Consider the following 18571-nt stretch of genomic DNA (forward strand, 5'->3'; position numbering starts at 1 on the left):
ACTACAGAATGACATTTGACCATGCAGCAAGCCCCGCTCTCAGTTCTTATATGCTGTGAAACCTTACCGAATTTATAGTTTTTCCTCTTGCATGTCTCTCTGTCTCTCTCTCTCCACACACACACACACACACACACACACACACACACACACACACACACACACACACACACACACACACACACACCCACAGGGGTCATTGCCCACAGATTTGCAGGTAAAAATAATAATAATACTAATAGCCAACTAGCAATTCTATAAAGTTGGCTTTAGCTAGCCCAGATGGGTTCCCAATCTCCCAACCTCCAAGAAGCTCGATGCTTTTAGCAACGGTAGTATTTACATACTAACCTTGTTAGGAATTAGCTAGCAAAGCCAGAAGTTCAATTTACTATGTAGGGTCGGTCCTAATGCAGTGGGGAAATTGAGATTTAAAAAAAAATAGAACATAAATTAAACAGACTTTTCAAATGTCTGTCTGTTGTATACCCACTTCCTCTCCGCTTACCTTACGTCATAATTAAAGTTCTGCAGGTGCGCCATACCTGCAACAACAAAAAAGTCAGAACTTGTGGGGGACTTTTATTTTGAAATGAGGAAATCCGAAAGGAACTGACTTCGCTGAGGAACTGCATGGGTCTACAACAGACCCACGTTTGGAAAGTCTGTTTAATTATAAGTTCCACTGATGCAATCTCTATTGCACTCCACATTGCCCTTTCCCACCTGGACAAAAGGAGCACCTATGTGAGTATGCTATTCATTGACTACAGCTCAGCATTCAACACCATATTGCCCTCAAAGCTCATCAATAAACTAAGAACTCTGGGACTAAACACCTCCCTCTGCAACTGGATCCTGGACTTCCTGACGGGGCGCCCCCAGGTGGTAAGGGTAGGTAACAACACATCCGCCACACTGATCCTCAACACGGGGGCCCCTCAGGGCTGCGTGCCCAGTCCCCTCCTGTACTCACTCATTACTGCATGGCCAAGCACGACTCCAACACCATCATTAAGTTTGTCGGTGACACAACAGTGGTTGGACTGATCACCGACAACGACGAGACAGCCTATAGGGAGGAGGTCAAAGACCTGACCATGTGGTGCCAGGACAACAACCTCTCCCTCAACGTTATCAAGACAAGGAGATGATTCTGGACTACAGGAAAAAGATGACCGAGCACACCCCCATTCTCATTGACAGGGCTGCAGTGGAGCAGGTTGAGAGCTTCAAGTTCTTTGGTGTCCACATCACCAACAAACTAACATGGTCCAAGCACACCAAGACAGTCATGAAGAGGACACGACAAAACCTAATCCCCCTCAAGAGACTGAAAAGATTTGGCATGGGTCCTCAGATCCTCAAAAGGTTTTACAGCTGCACCATCCTTACTGGTTGCATCACTGCCTGGTATGGCAACTGCTCGGCCTCCGATCGCAAGGCACTACAGAGGCTAGTGCGAACGGCCCAGTACATCACTGGGGCCAAGCTTCCTGCCACCCAGGACCTCTATACCAGGCGGTGTCAGAGGAAGGCCCTAAAAATTGTCAAGACTCCAGCCATCCTAGTCATAGACTGTTTACTCTGCTACCGCATGGCAAGTGGTATTGAAGCGCCAAGTCTAGGTCCAAGAAGCTTAGATGTTAGAAGCTTCTTAACAGCTTCTAACCCCAAGCCATAAGACTCCTGAACATCTAATCAAATGGCTACCCAGACTATTTGCATTGCCTCAATCCCCCATCCTCTTTCACACGGCTGCTACTCTCTGTTGTCATCTATGCATATTTACTTTAATAACTCTACCTACATGTACATATTACCTCAACTAACTGGTGCCCCTGCATGTTGACTCTGTACTGGTACCCCCCTGTATATAGTCTCGCTATTGTTGTTTTACTGTTTCTCTTTAATTACTTGTTACTTTAATTTCTTATTCTTATCTGCATTTTTTTAAACTGCATTGTTGGTTAGGGGCTCTTAAGTAAGGTCTACTACACCTGTTGTATTCGGTGAATGTGAATAATAAAATTAGATTTGATTAATGTTTTTTCTCTCTCAAATCTCCCCTGCATAAAGACCAAGCCTACAGACAATCAACAAAATAAGTTGAAATGTAATTTTATTAAACTTTTGGCTTCTGGCAGATTATTCAGTTTTTTTGCAAGCTAATTCCAAGCAATGCAATTGTGTAAATGCTAGCGTTGCTAAAAGCAGCAACCAAGAAGACATTTCGGGATATCAATCAAGTTAGAGTAGGCAAGGTTGGTTTAGAAAATCAAGTAATAGCTAAATGTATCGAATAAGACTCAAATTCCTTGAATTCTTTTACCTAGATTTGATCAGAGATGCAGAGAAGAATATTTTGTTTCTTTAAAAAAAGAACCACCAGTCAGGAGGAGACAGACAGCTTAAGAAGTAGGCAAAACATTTGAGATGTTCGTTTACACAGAATTAAGAATTATGATTATGGCTGTAGATTGCAGGAAAAAGCTGTTTGAGGTGCCCTCCGCACCACCTCCCCAGCCATCTTCACGTACTTTGTGCCCCCTCAGATTATTGCGGTGCATGATGCACACACACACACACACACACACACACACACACACACACACACACACACACACACACACACACAACCCTTTAGTAACCCGTAACGGTAAATACATTACAGTGAACCACATTGCTTGTTAACAATATAATAATTGGAATAAGATCTATTTCATCTATTGGTTTAGGTTATTAGCTTCATAGAGATCTCTCTTCTCTGTGATTAGACTTCAAATTGAGTGTCACCACAATGTAAAAATATTGTTATGATAGATATCGAACACAGCTCACACAGAGTTGTCAGTCTCTGAGCCACACCAAATATGGCCGCTGCTTCCATCCCTTTTTTCAGCCACGGGTTTCCGCTCTATTGACCAATCACCACGTGCGCTGTGGAAATCCTCCGCTCTTTCCGGGGGTGGAAGTTCACGAATTAAACGCACAAGTGGCGGGAGTTGTTGTCAAGTAGGATCTGATCGAAATCACCACATTGAACAAAGGTAGCTACAACATTTTATTGCCAAGTAGCGAGAGCTAGCTAACCATGTCACATGTGTCCGATTGCCAAATACATGCGGATAATAATTAATTGGTATACCCATTTGTTTCTTTGTAACTAGCTATTTACAATTGAAACAGGGCTAGCTAGTTAGCTATAGCTAACTTGCAGGCGTGTTGTTGTTCAACGACGTTGAGAAGTTCAAATTGCAGCAAATAAACACCTCAACGGCGGCTTGTAACTATTAATATTGATAGCTACTTACTAATGATGCCTGATCCTCTTCCAAATGTGACCAGTAGTTACCAGTGTCTCAACCTCATCAGCGGATAGCTAGCTATGAAGTTGGAAAGTGATATTTGGATTCGGTTATTGTAGCTAGTTAACGTTAGCTGTTAAAGGCACAGTCCTTCATTCGTGTTTCAGCCAAACGACAGCCCTGCCACTTGGTTCCTATAGTTAGTGGTGTAAAATACTTTAAGTAAACTACTTAAGTCGTTTTTTTGTTAGTTACTATTTATATTTGACAAATTTTACTCCACTACATTCCTTAAAAATTGTGCTTTTTACTCCATACATTTTCCCTGACACCCAAAAGTACTCGTTACATTCAGAATGTTTAGCAGGACTGGAAAATGGTCAAATTCACGCACTTCTCAAGCAAACATCCCTGGTCATCCCTACTGCCTCGGATCTGGCAAACTCACTAAACACAAATGCTTTATTTGTAAATAATGTCGGAGTGTTGAACTGTGCACTTGGCTATCCGTAAATTAAAAACACAAAAACACCGTGTCGTCTGGTTTTATTAATATTAGACATTTTAAATGATTTTTACTTTTGATACCGAAGTACATTTTATCAATTACATTTGCTTTTGATACTTAAGTATACTTTTCCTATTTCCTATTTTACTGGGTGACTCACTTTTATTTGAGTAATTTTCTTTTAAGTTGTCTTTACTTTTACTCAAGTATGAAAATGTTGTACTTTCTCCACCACTGTAGTTAGTTCATAGGAATAGCCAGGGCTGGATACATGTAGATAACTTTGTAAAAATGAGGGAGCTACTGTAGCTAGCTAGGTAATACTCAACTTCATAGATGGAGCTATGAACCTAACAAGTCCCAGTCTACATGAGATCAGAGTGATAGCTAGTTTGACACATACTTTGAAGCTATAGCTACATTGTTTAAAAGACATTGTAACAACCTTATATTTTGGATTATAGGTGGGGTAAGACAGTTCTACTAAACTCATGAGCCATTTCAAGAATCATTGGCCATTGAAATTAAGTGGCCAAAATATTGAATTCTATGAGGGTAGCTGGCTAGCAAGCTAACACAACAACCTTCACTGTCCACCTGACTGATGCCCAGGCAGCCACTGCGCTAGAAAGATCACCATAGCTTCATCAGCGACAGTTGAAGTCGGAAGTTTACATACACTTAGGTTGGAGTCATTAAAACTCGTTTTTCAACCACTCCACAAATTTCTTGTTAGCAAACTATAGTTTAGGCATGTCAGTTAGGACATCTACTTTGTGCATGACACAAGTAATTTTTCCAACAATTGATACATACAGAGTATTTCACTAATAATTCACTGTATCACAAATCCAGTGGGTCAGGAGTTTATATACACTAAGATGACTGTGCCTTTAAACAGCTTGGAAAACTCCAGAAAAATGTTGTCCTGGCTTTAGAATCTTCTGATTTTAAATTTAAGTAAATTTGAGGTTTACCTGTGGATGTATTTCAAGGCCTACCTTCAAACTAAGTGCCTCTTTGCTTGAGATCATGGGGAAATCAAAACTAATCCGCCAAGACCACAGAAAAAAAATTGTAGACCTCCACAAGTCTGGTTCATCCTTGGGAGCAATTTCCAAACACCTGAAGGTGCCACGTTCACCTGTACAAACAATAGTATGCAAGTATAAACAACATGGGGCCATGCAGCCATCATACCGCTCAGGAAGGAGACGCGTTCTGTCTCCTAGAGATGAACGTACTTTGGTGCGAAAAGTACAAATCAATCCCAGAACAACTGCAAAGGACCTTGTGAAGATGCTGGAGGAAACTGGTACAAATGTATCAATATCCACAGTAAAGCGAGTCCTATATTGACATAATCTGAAAGGCTGCTCAGCAAGGAAGAAGCCACTGCTCCAAAACCGCCATAAAAAAGCCAGACTACGATTTGCAACTGCCCATGGGGACAAAGATTGTACTTTTTGGAGAAATGTCCTCTGTCTGATGAAACAAAAATAGAACTGTTTGGCCATAATGACCATCATTATTTTTGGAGGAATAAGGGGGAGGCTTGCAAGCCGAGGAACACCATCCCAACCGTGAAGCACGGGGGTGGCAGCATCATGTTGTGGGGGTGCTTTGCTGCAAGAGGGACTGGTGCACTTCCCAAAGTAGATGTTATCAAGAGGCAGGAAAAATATTACATTTACATTTACATTTAAGTCATTTAGCAGACGCTCTTATCCAGAGCGACTTACAAATTGGTGAATTCACCTTCTGACATCCAGTGGAACAGCCACTTTACAATAGTGCATCTAAGTCCCAAAGGGGGGGGGGGTGAGAAGGATTACCATCCTAAGGTATTCCTTGAAAGGCCTCCGGAAGACTACCATTGGGGGCCAGAGCAGCAACTTTTGACCCTGGGGAAAAATGGTAGGGAGGCGAGCAGGCCAGAGGTGGATGAACGCAGTGCCCTTGCTTGGGTGTAGGGCCTGATCAGAGCCTGGAGGTACTGCGTGCCGTCCCCTCACAGTGCGACTTCAACTGGAAGCCAGTGGAGAGAGCAGGAGCGGGGTGACGTGAGAGAATACTGGGAAGGTTGAACACCAGACGGGCCATCCAGCCAACAGCGAGTTGCAGTAATCCAGACGGGAGATGACAAGTGCCTGGATTAGGACCTGCGCCAGTGAGGCAGGGTCGATGAGCATGAACCTACAGGAACGGGCCACCGCCATGATGTTGGTTGAGGAAGGGTGTTGTCCAGGATCACGCAAGGTTCTTAGCGCTCTGGGAGGAGGACACAATGGAGTTGTCAATCCCAAGTCCTTCCCCGGGAGGAAGAGCAGACTTGCCGAGGTTCAGCTTGAGGTGGTGATCCGTCATCCACACTGATATGTCTGCCAGACATGCAGAGATGCTGCCACCTGGTCATCAAATTGTGTGTCGCTGCAAGAGGGATGATAGGAGCCACTTCCCAAATAGCGAGAATAGGATGTTATCAACCTGAGGAGCGACCTGGCAGGAAAATTATCGGAGAGCGAACATATTGAACATATTGAAGCAACATCTCAAGACATCAGTCAGGAAGTTAAAGCTTGGTCGTAAATGGGCCTTCCAAATGGACAATGACCCCAAGCATACTTCCAAAGTTGTGGCAAAATGGCTTAAGGACAACAAAGTCAAGGTATTGGAGTGGCCATCACAAAGCCCTGACCTCAGTCGTATAGACAATTTGTGGGCAGAACTGAAAAAGTGTGTGCGAGCAAGGAGGCCTACAAACCTGACTCAGTTACACCAGCTCTGTCAGGAGGAATGGGCCAAAATTCACCCAACTTATTGTTGGAAGCTTGTGGAAGGCTACCCACAACGTTTGACCCAAGTTAAACAATTTAAAGGCAATGCTACCAAATACTAATTGTGTGAATGTAAACCTCTGACCCACTGGGAATGTGATGAAAGAAATAAAAGCTGAAAAATCATTCTCTTTACTATTATTCTGACATTTCACATTCTTAAAATGAAGTGGAGATCCTAACTAACCTAAGACAGGGAATTTTTACGAGGATTATATGTCATGAATTGTGAAAAACTGAGTTTAAATGTATTTGGCTAAGGTGTATGTAAACTTCTGACTTCAACTGTATAATCAAAGTGGCCAGATGACAGTGAATTATATCAATCAGAATGAAATAGGCCTGGCTATATAATACACATGCTATTTAACTAACGTTTTTATCCAAACTGACTTACGGTTTTGGGTCCATTTTTTTTGTTGATGGCTGTAGCGGTAATCAAACTCACGACCTGATGGTGCCAGCGCCATGCTCTACCAGCTGAACCAGTTGTAGCTGATTTGGTTGAATAGAATACACTGGAATTACTTTAATTTTCCAGAAGGAACTTAAGTTGTTGCAAATCAGATAAGATAAATATATAGTACTAAATATATAAACAACATTCACACGTGACAGATACAAATGCTTACAAGGTGTGTAAAGTACTAATCGTTGGCCCATTGATGTCTCCTGTAGATGGACGCTAAAAGGCGGAATAGCGGTCCGCCGAGGGGCGGGGCGTCCCAGGCCAAGCGTGGTAGAACTGGCGGGGATTGGGAAGACAGCCCGTCGATCTTCGAGGAGGAACTCGCCCTGTTCGAAGAAGCCGATATGGAGGCGGAGGAGAGGGAAGGACAGGCGGGGCATGACGTCATCCCTGTTGGTGAGAGGATGAGAGGAGAGCGCATGGTGATGTGCATTGTGCAGGCTTTAGTCTTACCAGGGATTCCTATTGTCTGGAATGACTGAAATGTTTAGGATTTCTGCCCTTTAACTAGCCTGAAATCCAGAACCTGTTTAAAACCATCATTCCACTCCATGTAGGCCAACTACATGTTTAGCATGACAAGGAGTGGAATAACTCAACGCACTGGTACCCAGGCTACCATTTGACGCCTGTGGTGGAGAGTTTAATTCATTTTTCACCAACCTGCCTCTTTAACATCACACTGACTGACCAATCTCCTGTCTTCTGCATGTGACCCTTGACCCGGTTGCAGGTGAGCTGTTCTCTGCTGACCTCAACCCCCGATGGCGTAGGCCGCAGGCCGCCCCTCTTAACCCGGACTCTGACACCCTGGTCTTCCAACAGATTGATCTCGACTACTATTTAGGTAAGCTATGTCACTGAAATGTTTAGGGTTTCTGCCATTTGACTAGCCTGGAATCCAGAACCTGTTTAAAACCATCATTCCACTACATGTTGGCCTACATGGAGTGGAATGTTGCAATAAAGCTCAGGGATGAGGCTGGAGAAATGTAAACACTCTCGAGATCATAGGTGGATATATACAGGCAATGCCTGACAGTCCATGGGACCAACAGGTTAGTTTTAGTTGAAGCATATTTAGGCTGCCATGCACTTTTAAAGGCCATTTTTATGTCACGTTTTAAGGCAGGAGTGCGAGTCATGACACCGACCTAAACTGTTTGTGATGGTCTGTTCAACAGGGGCTGTTGTGGCTGGCATGCCAGGTCAGTCTCAGGGGAATGTACCAATAATCCGCATGTTTGGGGTGACTGACAGCGGGAACAGTGTGTGCTGCCACGTGCACGGCTTTGCCCCCTATTTCTACATCCCTGCCCCCAATGGTGAGTTTTCTCTGAAAATGAGCGATATAATGATACGCAACATTACTCTACATATCAGACCTATTAGTGCGAGCTAAGCATGGCATGAACGTGTGGGATACGTGTTTTCTAGGCATCACAGTAGTAATGTCGTGGTCACTTTAAGAAGCAGAAGGCTACATTATTATTTAGGACTAAATCTGAGGGCCAACCACAAATGGCATGAAAATAATGGCTTTAATTTTGTCCATCAAGTTGGTGGAATGGAGTAACAATATCAAATTCATCCACCCCTTTTTCTCTCTCACTTTCCCCCTTCCTTCCTCTCTCTGTCTCAGGGTTCACCAGTGATCACTTGAGTGAGTTCAAAAGGGAGCTTAACTCTGCTGTGCTGAAGGACATGCGCTCCAACAAGGACAACATATCGGTCACTGTGCTGGCGGTGGACATCACACGCAAAGAAAGTATGTATAGTGCCCATGTCTGGTCTAGTGGTGGCACTGCAATAGGCTAGTAGTGGGACTGCTGACTCCTGGATACACTTAGGGTGCATTCCAGTAGTCATTTGAGGCAAAGGAAAGTTCAGAATGGTAACATGGACATGTTTTGGACAGGTAGCAAAGAAAAGAGCGTTTGAGTTGGTTGAATGAACGAAGTAAAGACGCTCTATCAGTCCTTACCTCCTTTTACCAAGGATGCAGAGGAGGATCCTGTGTGTTAACTGTTGAACTGTTGTTTTTGGTTGTGTGTGTGGTAGCTTGTAGTGCTGTAGGCTGACCAGGTAGTTGATAACTTCCTCCCCATCTCTTCTCCAGGTATGTATGGTTACCATGGGAAACGGATTGCGGACTTCCTGTGCATCACTATGGCAATGCCTCGTCTGATTGCCCCGGCGAAGAGGCTCCTGGAGCAGGGATTTAAGTTTGGACCTTTCCCCATTCAGAGCTTCTCTTCCTACGAGGCTAACATCGACTTTGAGATCAGGTGTGTGTGTGTGTGTGTTTTTGTGTGTGTGTTTGTGTGTGTGAGTGAGAGAGAGAGAAGTAAAAAAAGAAGCAGTCCTGGTTTTCCCTTGACATTTTAACCCAGTTCATTCCCTAACTGCCGGGCCTCTCTTACCCCCCCGTACTGCCTCAACGAGCTGCAACACTCTGACAGTCTAATAAATACAGTTCTATATTTGCTTTCGAAAAAATGATCACTTGGTTGTGTTTATGACGGTCATGAGTAACATTAGAATACAGAATGTATTTAATTTCAAAGAACACATTATCATTGTCATTAGTTTATGTTACTGTAGGTCATCTGTTGCAGCGTGGTCACGTGTGGAGGGCATGAAACAGGGTTTATTCTTGTAAAACATTTTTATTTTGAAATAGTGTTCATCTTTTCATTTTGAGAGTTAATTCACAATGGTAAGTGTGTTGGACACCTCCGAATGTGCTCTTTCTGACACTGTATACAAATCAACACGTCTTACCTGTGTGTGACTCTAGGAGGATTTGTAAAAGTCACTTTAAAAGGAGATTAACATGTTTTATTGGCAGACAAAATCAGTGAAACAAAATGTGAGTCTAGTCCTCCTGAAATGAGACTTATTTAGGATGAGTCTAGGAAGTAGTGGAGCAGGACTTTAAAAGGAGATTAACAGGTTTTATTGATATGCAGACAAAATGACTTCCTCAGGGCTTCTAACACTAATGAGACTTTAGGATGAGTCTAGGAAGTAGTGGAGCAGGACTTTAAAAGGAGATTAACAGGTTTTATTGATATGCAGACAAAATGACAGGGCTTCTAACACTAATGAGACTTATTTAGGATGAGTCTAGGAAGTAGTGGAGCAGGACTTTAAAAGGAGATTAACAGGTTTTATTGATATGCAGACAAAATGACTTCCTCAGGGCTTCTAACACTAATGAGACTTATTTAGGATGAGTCTAGGAAGTAGTGGAGCAGGACTTTAAAAGGAGATTAGTTTTTTATTGAATGCAGACAAAATGACTTCCTCAGGAGATTAACAGGACTTATTTACAGGACTTTAAAATTTTTATTGATATGCAGACAAAATGACTCAGGGCTTCTAACACTAATGAGACTTATTTAGGATGAGTCTAACAGGACTTTAAAAGTTAACAGGTTTTATTGATATGCAGACAAAATGACTTCCTCAGGGCTTCTAACACTAATGAGACTTATTTAGGATGAGTCTTTAGGAGATTAACAGTTTTATTGTGGACAAAATGCAGGACTTCTAACAAAGGATGAGTCTAGATTAACAGGTTTTATTGATATGCAGACAAAATGACTTCCTCAGGGCTTCCAGTGTTAAACTATATAAACCAATTATTTAGACCTTTTTGGGAGACGTGTATTTTCAACCAAATTCACACAGTAAGCAGTTGTTTTTCATGAGAATGAACAAATTATTTTGTACACATTTTGATAAATGAGGTCTGCTGTGTCCCGTGGTGCTATAGGTTTATGGTGGACAGTGATGTGGTGGGTTGCTGCTGGATTGAGCTGCCCAAAGGGAAGTACCGGGTGAGGGAGGAGAGGATGTTGGGGGAGACGGACCACCCTGGCAAGGTAAGAGAATGGAGACCTCTGGCCTTTACACACCCAGGGGGTGTTCTAGATTTACAGTACCTCCCTCCCCTCTCCTAGGTGTCTCTGTGTCAGTATGAAGTTGATGTGGGATGGACCCAGCTGATCAGTCACCCAGCAGAGGGAGAGTACCAGAGGATCGCTCCTCTCAGGGTTCTCAGCTTTGACATTGAGTGTGCTGGAAGAAAAGGTTTGTGCTCTGTACTGCATTGTACTATATTATACTGTATTGTACTGATTGTGTGTCTGTGGACTGGAGAGACTGTGTTTACTGGCTTGTCCTCTGACTCCTGTCAGCAGAGACATGTATTTAGAGAGTTGGGACATTGAGGTTTCTGCATTATGATGCATTTACGTGACACTACAACATTCTATGACAGCCATGTTAACTCTTCATTTACATGACACTACAACATTCTATGACAGCCATGTTAACTCTTCATTTACATGACACTACAACATTCTATGACAGCCATGTTAACTCTTCATTTACATGACACTACAACATTCTATGACAGCATGATGACACTACAACATAACTCTTCATTTACATGACACTACAACATTCTATGACAGCCATGTTAACTCTTCATTTACATGAACTACAACATTCTATGACAGCCATGTTAACTCTTCATTTACATGACACTACAACATTCTATGACAGCCATGTTAACTCTTCATTTACATGACACTACAACATTCTATGACAGCCATGTTAACTCTTCATTTACTATGACACTAAACATTCTATGACATGTCTCTTCATTTACATGATCAGAACAGTATTCTACTATTCTAAAGGTTGGCACTACAACATTCTATGACTTGTTAACTCCCCGTTTACATGACATGAGGAGAATTGACACTGTTCTATGTAACTGAATGTCTAGGATCAGAACAGTATTCACTATTCTAAAGGTTGGCAACTCTCTTGTCTTCTTCTAGGTATTTTTCCAGAGGCAGAGAAAGACCCAGTGATCCAGATAGCCTCCATGGTGCAGCGACAGGGAGAGAAGGAACCCTTCATCCGCACCGTCTTCACCCTCCAGTCCTGCTCCAGCATCGTGGGCTCCCAGGTCCTGTGCTTCACTAAAGAGAGCCAGTTACTACAGGTAACATATACAAACACACAAACACACTTGTGGGGAGTTGAGCTTGGCTGCTTTAAGACCAACAGCAGTGGAGGTTCCCCCCTGATTGGCTCTTTGTATTCCCCCTGCAGAGCTGGGCTGAGTTTGTGAGGACAGTGGATGCAGACATCATTACTGGGTACAACATCCAGAACTTTGACCTTCCCTACCTGCTGAACAGAGCAGCTACCCTGAAGGTCAGTACAGACAGACTGGCCATGGTTCTATGGAAACTTCTAGAATCAGAACGTCCAGATTCTAAGTCTAACCTGCCAGATCAATGTCTGTTGATGCAGTATTTGTTGTATATTGTCTTGTTGTATGTGGACCTGTCAGTCTAACTACTGGAGCTGTACCTGGCTGTCAGTCTAACTACTGGAGCTGTACCTGCCTGTCAGTCTAACTACTGGAGCTGTACCTGCCTGTCAGTCTAACTACTGGAGCTCTACCTGCCTGTCGGTCTAACTACTGGAGCTGTACCTGCCTGTCAGTCTAACTACTGGAGCTGTACCTGCCTGTCAGTCTAACTACTGGAGCTCTACCTGCCTGTCAGTCTAACTACTGGAGCTGTACCTGGCTGTCAGTCTAACTACTGGAGCTGTACCTGCCTGTCAGTCTAACTACTGGAGCTGTACCTGCCTGTCGGTCTAACTACTGGAGCTGTACCTGCCTGTCATAAGATACTAGAAACCACTTACATTTACTTATAAAATAATATATATATAACAGTACATCATATAACATTATTACACCACTACTTATCTACAGTACAAAATGTACAGTACAGAATGAATAATACCACCATTCAACAATATTTCAATGTATGTGCATGTCTTCACAGTCCCGCTGTATTTATGTCCTGCTGTTTAAATCTGATTCTACTGTCCAGTTGTATTTCCATGTCATGGCTCTGTGTGTACTGTGGAATAGAGTTCCATGTAGTCATGGCTCTGATGTCGTACTGTGGAATAGAGTTCCATGTAGTCATGGCTCTATGTTGTACTGTGGAATAGAGTTCCATGTAGTCATGGCTCTATGTTGTACTGTGGAATAGAGTTCCATGTAGTCATGGCTCTGTGTCGTACTGTGGAATAGAGTTCCATGTAGTCATGGCTCTGTGTCGTACTGTGGAATAGAGTTCCATGTAGTCATGGCTCTGTGTCGTACTGTGGAATAGAGTTCCATGTAGTCATGGCTCTATGTCGTACTGTGGAATAGAGTTCCATGTAGTCATGGCTCTATGTCGTACTGTGGAATAGAGTTCCATGTATGGCTCATGGCCATCTGGCTATGTCGTACTGTGGAATAGAGTTCCATGTAGTCATGGCTCTATGTCTACTGTGGAATCCATGTACATGGCTCTATGTGGAATAGAGTTCCATGTAGTCATGGCTCTATGTGGAATAGAGTTCCATGTCGTACTGGCTCTATGGAAATAGAGTTCCATGTAGTCATGGCTCTATGTCGTACTGTGGAATAGAGTTCCATGTAGTCATGGCTCTATGTCGTACTGTGGAATAGAGTTCTGTGGAATAGAGTTCCATGTAGTCATGGCTACTGTGGATGAGTTCCATGTAGTCATGTGGAATAGAGTTCCATGTCGTCATGGCTCTATGTCGTACTGTGGAATAGAGTTCCATGTAGTCATGGCTCTATGTCGTACTGTGGAATAGAGTTCCATGTAGTCATGGCTCTATGTCGTACTGTGGAATAGAGTTCCATGTAGTCATGGCTCTATGTCGTACTGTGGAATAGAGTTCCATGTAGTCATGGCTCTATGTCGTACTGTGGAATAGAGTTCCATGTAGTCATGGCTCTATGTCATACTGTGGAATAGAGTTCCATGTAGTCATGGCTCTATGTCGTACTGTGGAATAGAGTTCCATGTCGTCATGGCTACTGTGGAATAGAGTTCCATGTAGTCATGTCTATGAAATAGAGTTCCATGTAGTCATGGCTATGTGTCGTACTGTGGAATAGAGTTCCATGTAGTCATGGCTCTGTGTCGTACTGTGGAATAGAGTTCCATGTAGTCATGGCTCTGTGTCGTACTGTGGAATAGAGTTCCATGTAGTCATGGCTATGTGTCGTCGTACTGTGGAATAGAGTTCCATGTCGTCATGGCTCTATGTCGTACTGTGGAATAGAGTTCCATGTAGTCATGTCTATGTGTCGTACTGTGGAATAGAGTTCCATGTAGTCATGGCTCTATGTAGTACTGTGGAATAGAGTTCCATGTAGTCATGGCTCTATGTCGTACTGTGGAATAGAGTTCCATGTAGTCATGGCTCTATGTCGTATGTAGAGTCATGGCTCTATGTAGTACTCCCATAGTCTGTTCTGGACTTGGGGACTGTGAAGAGACCTCTGGTGGCATGTCTTGTGGGATATGCAGGGGTGTCCAAGCTTTGTTCTAGTATTTTAAACATACACCTCTGCACTTTGAGCATTGACATGCCATTAATGTTAGCTCTGTGTTCTTTTAACACTTCTGTTCTGACAACTGCAATTTTCCCAAGTCCCTCTTTCTGGCACCTGACCACACGTAGTGATGAAGACAACCTGCTCTCTTGCATAGTGCTTTGAGCCAGGAGAGATTGACATGCATGTGCATTAATGTTAGCTCTTGTTGATTGCTGTTAAGAAGGTAAAACTAGGCCTGACAGCTGTAGGACTGCCCTGTTAAGAAGGTAGAAACTGAACCAACTGTTAAGAAGGTAGAAACAATTTTTTTTGATAGTGCTGTTAAGAAGGTAGAAACCAAGTCCCTCTTTCTGGCACCTGACCACACCTGCCTGAACAGTAGAAACTAGAGCCTGTAGGACCTGCCTTTTTGATAGTGCTGTTAAGAAGGTAGAAACTAGAAGGTCCTGCCTTGTTGATAGTGCTGTTAAGAAGGTAGAAACTAGAGCCTGTAGGACCTGCCTTTTGATAGTGCTGTTAAGAAGGTAGAAACTAGAGCCTGTAGGACCTGCCTTGTTGATAGTGCTGTTAAGAAGGTAGAAACTAGAGCCTGTAGGACCTGCCTTGTTGATAGTGCTGTTAAGAAGGTAGAAACTAGAGCCTGTAGGACCTGCCTTTTGATAGTGCTGTTAAGAAGGTAGAAACTAGAGCCTGTAGGACCTGCCTTTTGATAGTGCTGTTAAGAAGGTAGAAACTAGAGCCTGTAGGACCTGCCTTGTTGATAGTGCTGTTAAGAAGGTAGAAACTAGAGCCTGTAGGACCTGCCTTGTTGATAGTGCTGTTAAGAAGGTAGAAACTAGAGCCTGTAGGACCTGCCTTGTTGATAGTGCTGTTAAGAAGGTAGAAACTAGAGCCTGTAGGACCTGCCTTGTTGATAGTGCTGTTAAGAAGGTAGAAACAGACCTTTATAGGACCTCCCCATCTTAACTACTGTTGTATCATTATGTTTTGACCATGACACTTGCTCATTACCACATTCATTACGAGATGTCATTTAGGTTTAGGGTTTAGTGAATCTCATCGTTTTGTCCCAAATACAATGCTTTTAGTTTTTAAATATTTAGGACAAACGTATTTCTTACGAGATGTACCCATTCCAAACGTAAAAACTAACTGCAGCTCTTTGTTAATTGTTGCAGTCACTTCAGTTGCTGTAGTAGCTGACGTGTGTAGTGTTGAGTCATTTACTCAGAGCCAGTGGCATGTCGTTAGTAAAGATAGAAAAAGGTAAGGGGCCTAAACAGCTGCCCTATAAGATACTAGAGATCCCCAAAACAGCAATGATTTTGGTCTGACCCAAAAAACAACTCGCACACAAACCTTCGACGCTAAGAAATGCATTTGAATTAGGCCCCAAAAATAACAATTGGATCTTCCTCAAATGAAATTCACGAAAATGTTGTTTTCATAAACAATGACCTTTAAAAAGGCTGATGGAGTAGCGTGGCTGTCTCTCCTACCTGCCACGTCTCCTCTATTAAAGTCATGGAAGGAGACATCTGGAGTGATGTCTGTGTCTCTGCCTCTGTGTCTCTGTGTCTCTGCCTCTGTGTCTCTGTGCTTCTGCCTCTGTGTCTCTGCCTCTGTGTCTCTGTGCTTCTGCCTCTGTGTCTCTGCCTCTGTGTCTCTGTGCTTCTGCCTCTGTGTCTCTGTGCTCCTGCCTCTGTGTCTCTGTGTCTCTGCCTCTGTGTCTCTGTGCTCCTGCCTCTGTGTCTCTGCCTCTGTGTCTCTGTGCTTCTTTCCTCTGTGTCTCTGCCTCTGTGTCTCTGTGCTTCTGCCTCTGTGTCTCTGTGCTTCTGCCTCTGTGTCTCTGCCTCTGTGTCTCTGTGCTTCTGCCTCTGTGTCTCTGTGCTCCTGCCTCTGTGTCTCTTGCTCTGTGTCTCTGTGCTTCTGCCTCTGTGTCTCTGCCTCTGTGTCTCTGTGCTTCTGCCTCTGTGTCTCTGCCTCTGTGTCTCTGTGCTTCTGCCTCTGTGTCTCTGTGCTCCTGCCTCTGTGTCTCTTGCTCTGTGTCTCTGTGCTTCTGCCTCTGTGTCTCTGCCTCTGTGTCTCTGTGCTTCTGCCTCTGTGTCTCTGCCTCTGTGTCTCTGTGCTTCTGCCTCTGTGTCTCTGTGCTCCTGCCTCTGTGTCTCTGTGTCTCTGCCTCTGTGTCTCTGTGCTCCTGCCTCTGTGTCTCTTGCTCTTTGGGGTTTTAGGCTGGGTGTCTGTGAAGCACTCTGTGGCTTTCTAAAAGGGCTTTCTAAAATGTATTTGATTGATATGTCTGATTGCAGGTCAAGCTGTTCCCCTACCTGGGCAGAGTACAGGGCATCAAGTCAGTCCTGAGAGACTCCAGTTTCCAGAGCAAACAGATGGGCCGCAGAGAGAACAAGATCCTCAACATGGAGGGACGAGTTCAGTTTGACCTGCTCCAGGTAACTGGCCGGCCGCTGACCTCTGACCTTATGTATAGGAACATATAACATACTCTCATCCAGTGTTGGAACCCGGAACCATATGTTGCGTGGTGTCCAGATACTAGATTATCTAGGTTCTAGGAGTAGAGGTTTTCAACTGTAGACCAGCGGAGCAGACAAGACGGAGTCAATATTGTGAGTGTTTTGTCTGACTGACCCTGGACCATAGTTAGACTCATCATGGATTCATGTTTTGTCATCATGGATTCATGTTTTGTCTGACTGACCCTGGACCATAGTTAGACTCATCATGGATTCATGTTTTGTCTGACTGACCCTGGACCATAGTTAGACTCATCATGGATTCATGTTTTGTCTGACTGGACCCTGTTAGACTCATCATGGATTCATGTTAGGATTCTCATCACCATAGTTAGATTCATGGATTCATGTTTTGTCTGACTGACCCTGGACCATATGTTATGACTCATCATGGATTCATGTTTTGTCTGACTGACCCTGGACCATAGTTAGACTCATCATGGATTCATGTTTTGTCTGACTGACCCTGGACCATAGTTAGACTCATCATGGATTCATGTTTTGTCTGACTGACCCTGGACCATAGTTAGACTCATCATGGATTCATGTTTTGTCTGACTGACCCTGGACCATAGTTAGACCATTGGATTCATGTTTTTGACTGAGCTTCCATGTTTTGATCTTGTTTTGTCTGAAGCAGTCAACTGGATTCATGTGGGGATTCCTATGGACAGACTCCATAATGGAACACATACAAAGATGAGGCCTTTACCTCTATGCCCCTGGACCTGTCCATGTGGGCTCTTCAGGTGCTGCTGAGGGACTACAGACTGTTCTGTTGTTCTCAGGGTTCTGTTCTGACAGCCTATTCCGAGTGTTCTGTCTGACTGACTCTGGACCTGTCCATGTGGGTCCTTCAGGTGCAGCTGAGGGACTACAGACTGTTCTGTTGTTCTCAGGGTTCTGTTCTGACAGCCTATTCCGAGTGTTCTGTCTGACTGACTCTGGACCTGTCCATGTGGGTTCTTTAGGTGCTGCTGAGGGTCTACAGACTGTTCTGTTGTTCTCAGGGTTCTGTTCTGACAGCCTATTCCGAGTGTTCTGTCTGACTGACTCTGGACCTGTCCATGTGGGCTCTTCAGGTGCTGCTGAGGGACTACAGACTGTTCTGTTGTTCTAAGGGTTCTGTTCTGACTACAGACTGTTCTGACTGTTCCGAGTGTTCTGTCTGACTGACTCTGGATCTGTCCATGTGGGTTCTTCAGGTGCTGCTGAGGGACTACAGACTGTTCTGTTGTTCTAATGGTTCTGTTCTGACTACAGACTGTTCTGACTGTTCCGAGTGTTCTGTCTGACTGACTCTGGATCTGTTCATGTGGGTTCTTCAGGTGCTGCTGAGGGACTACAAACTGCGCTCGTACACACTCAACGCCGTCAGCTTCCACTTCCTGCAAGAACAGAAGGAGGATGTTCAGCATTCTATCATCACAGATCTGCAGGTACATCTCTC

The 18571-nt window shown here is 43.8% G+C and overlaps 1 protein-coding gene across 1 annotated transcript in view; it reads left to right on the forward strand.

The window, feature by feature from the left end:
• The first annotated feature begins 2969 nt into the window (after positions 1-2969).
• The window catches only part of pold1 (polymerase (DNA directed), delta 1, catalytic subunit), a 17861-nt gene continuing 2259 nt past the window's right edge, over positions 2970-18571 (forward strand). Inside the window, exons 1-12 of the mRNA XM_064960029.1 lie at positions 2970-3050; positions 7332-7518; positions 7856-7969; positions 8307-8447; positions 8765-8890; positions 9242-9410; positions 10904-11012; positions 11091-11220; positions 11979-12145; positions 12256-12360; positions 16897-17037; positions 18450-18560. Of these exons, the coding sequence (XP_064816101.1) occupies positions 7332-7518; positions 7856-7969; positions 8307-8447; positions 8765-8890; positions 9242-9410; positions 10904-11012; positions 11091-11220; positions 11979-12145; positions 12256-12360; positions 16897-17037; positions 18450-18560 (1500 nt within the window). The 5' untranslated portion in view covers positions 2970-3050. The remainder of the gene's footprint in view (positions 3051-7331; positions 7519-7855; positions 7970-8306; positions 8448-8764; positions 8891-9241; positions 9411-10903; positions 11013-11090; positions 11221-11978; positions 12146-12255; positions 12361-16896; positions 17038-18449; positions 18561-18571) is intronic.

The sequence above is a fragment of the Oncorhynchus masou genome, unplaced genomic scaffold (assembly GCF_036934945.1).
Source record: "Oncorhynchus masou masou isolate Uvic2021 unplaced genomic scaffold, UVic_Omas_1.1 unplaced_scaffold_1901, whole genome shotgun sequence".
NCBI classification, from domain to species: Eukaryota; Metazoa; Chordata; class Actinopteri; order Salmoniformes; family Salmonidae; genus Oncorhynchus; species Oncorhynchus masou.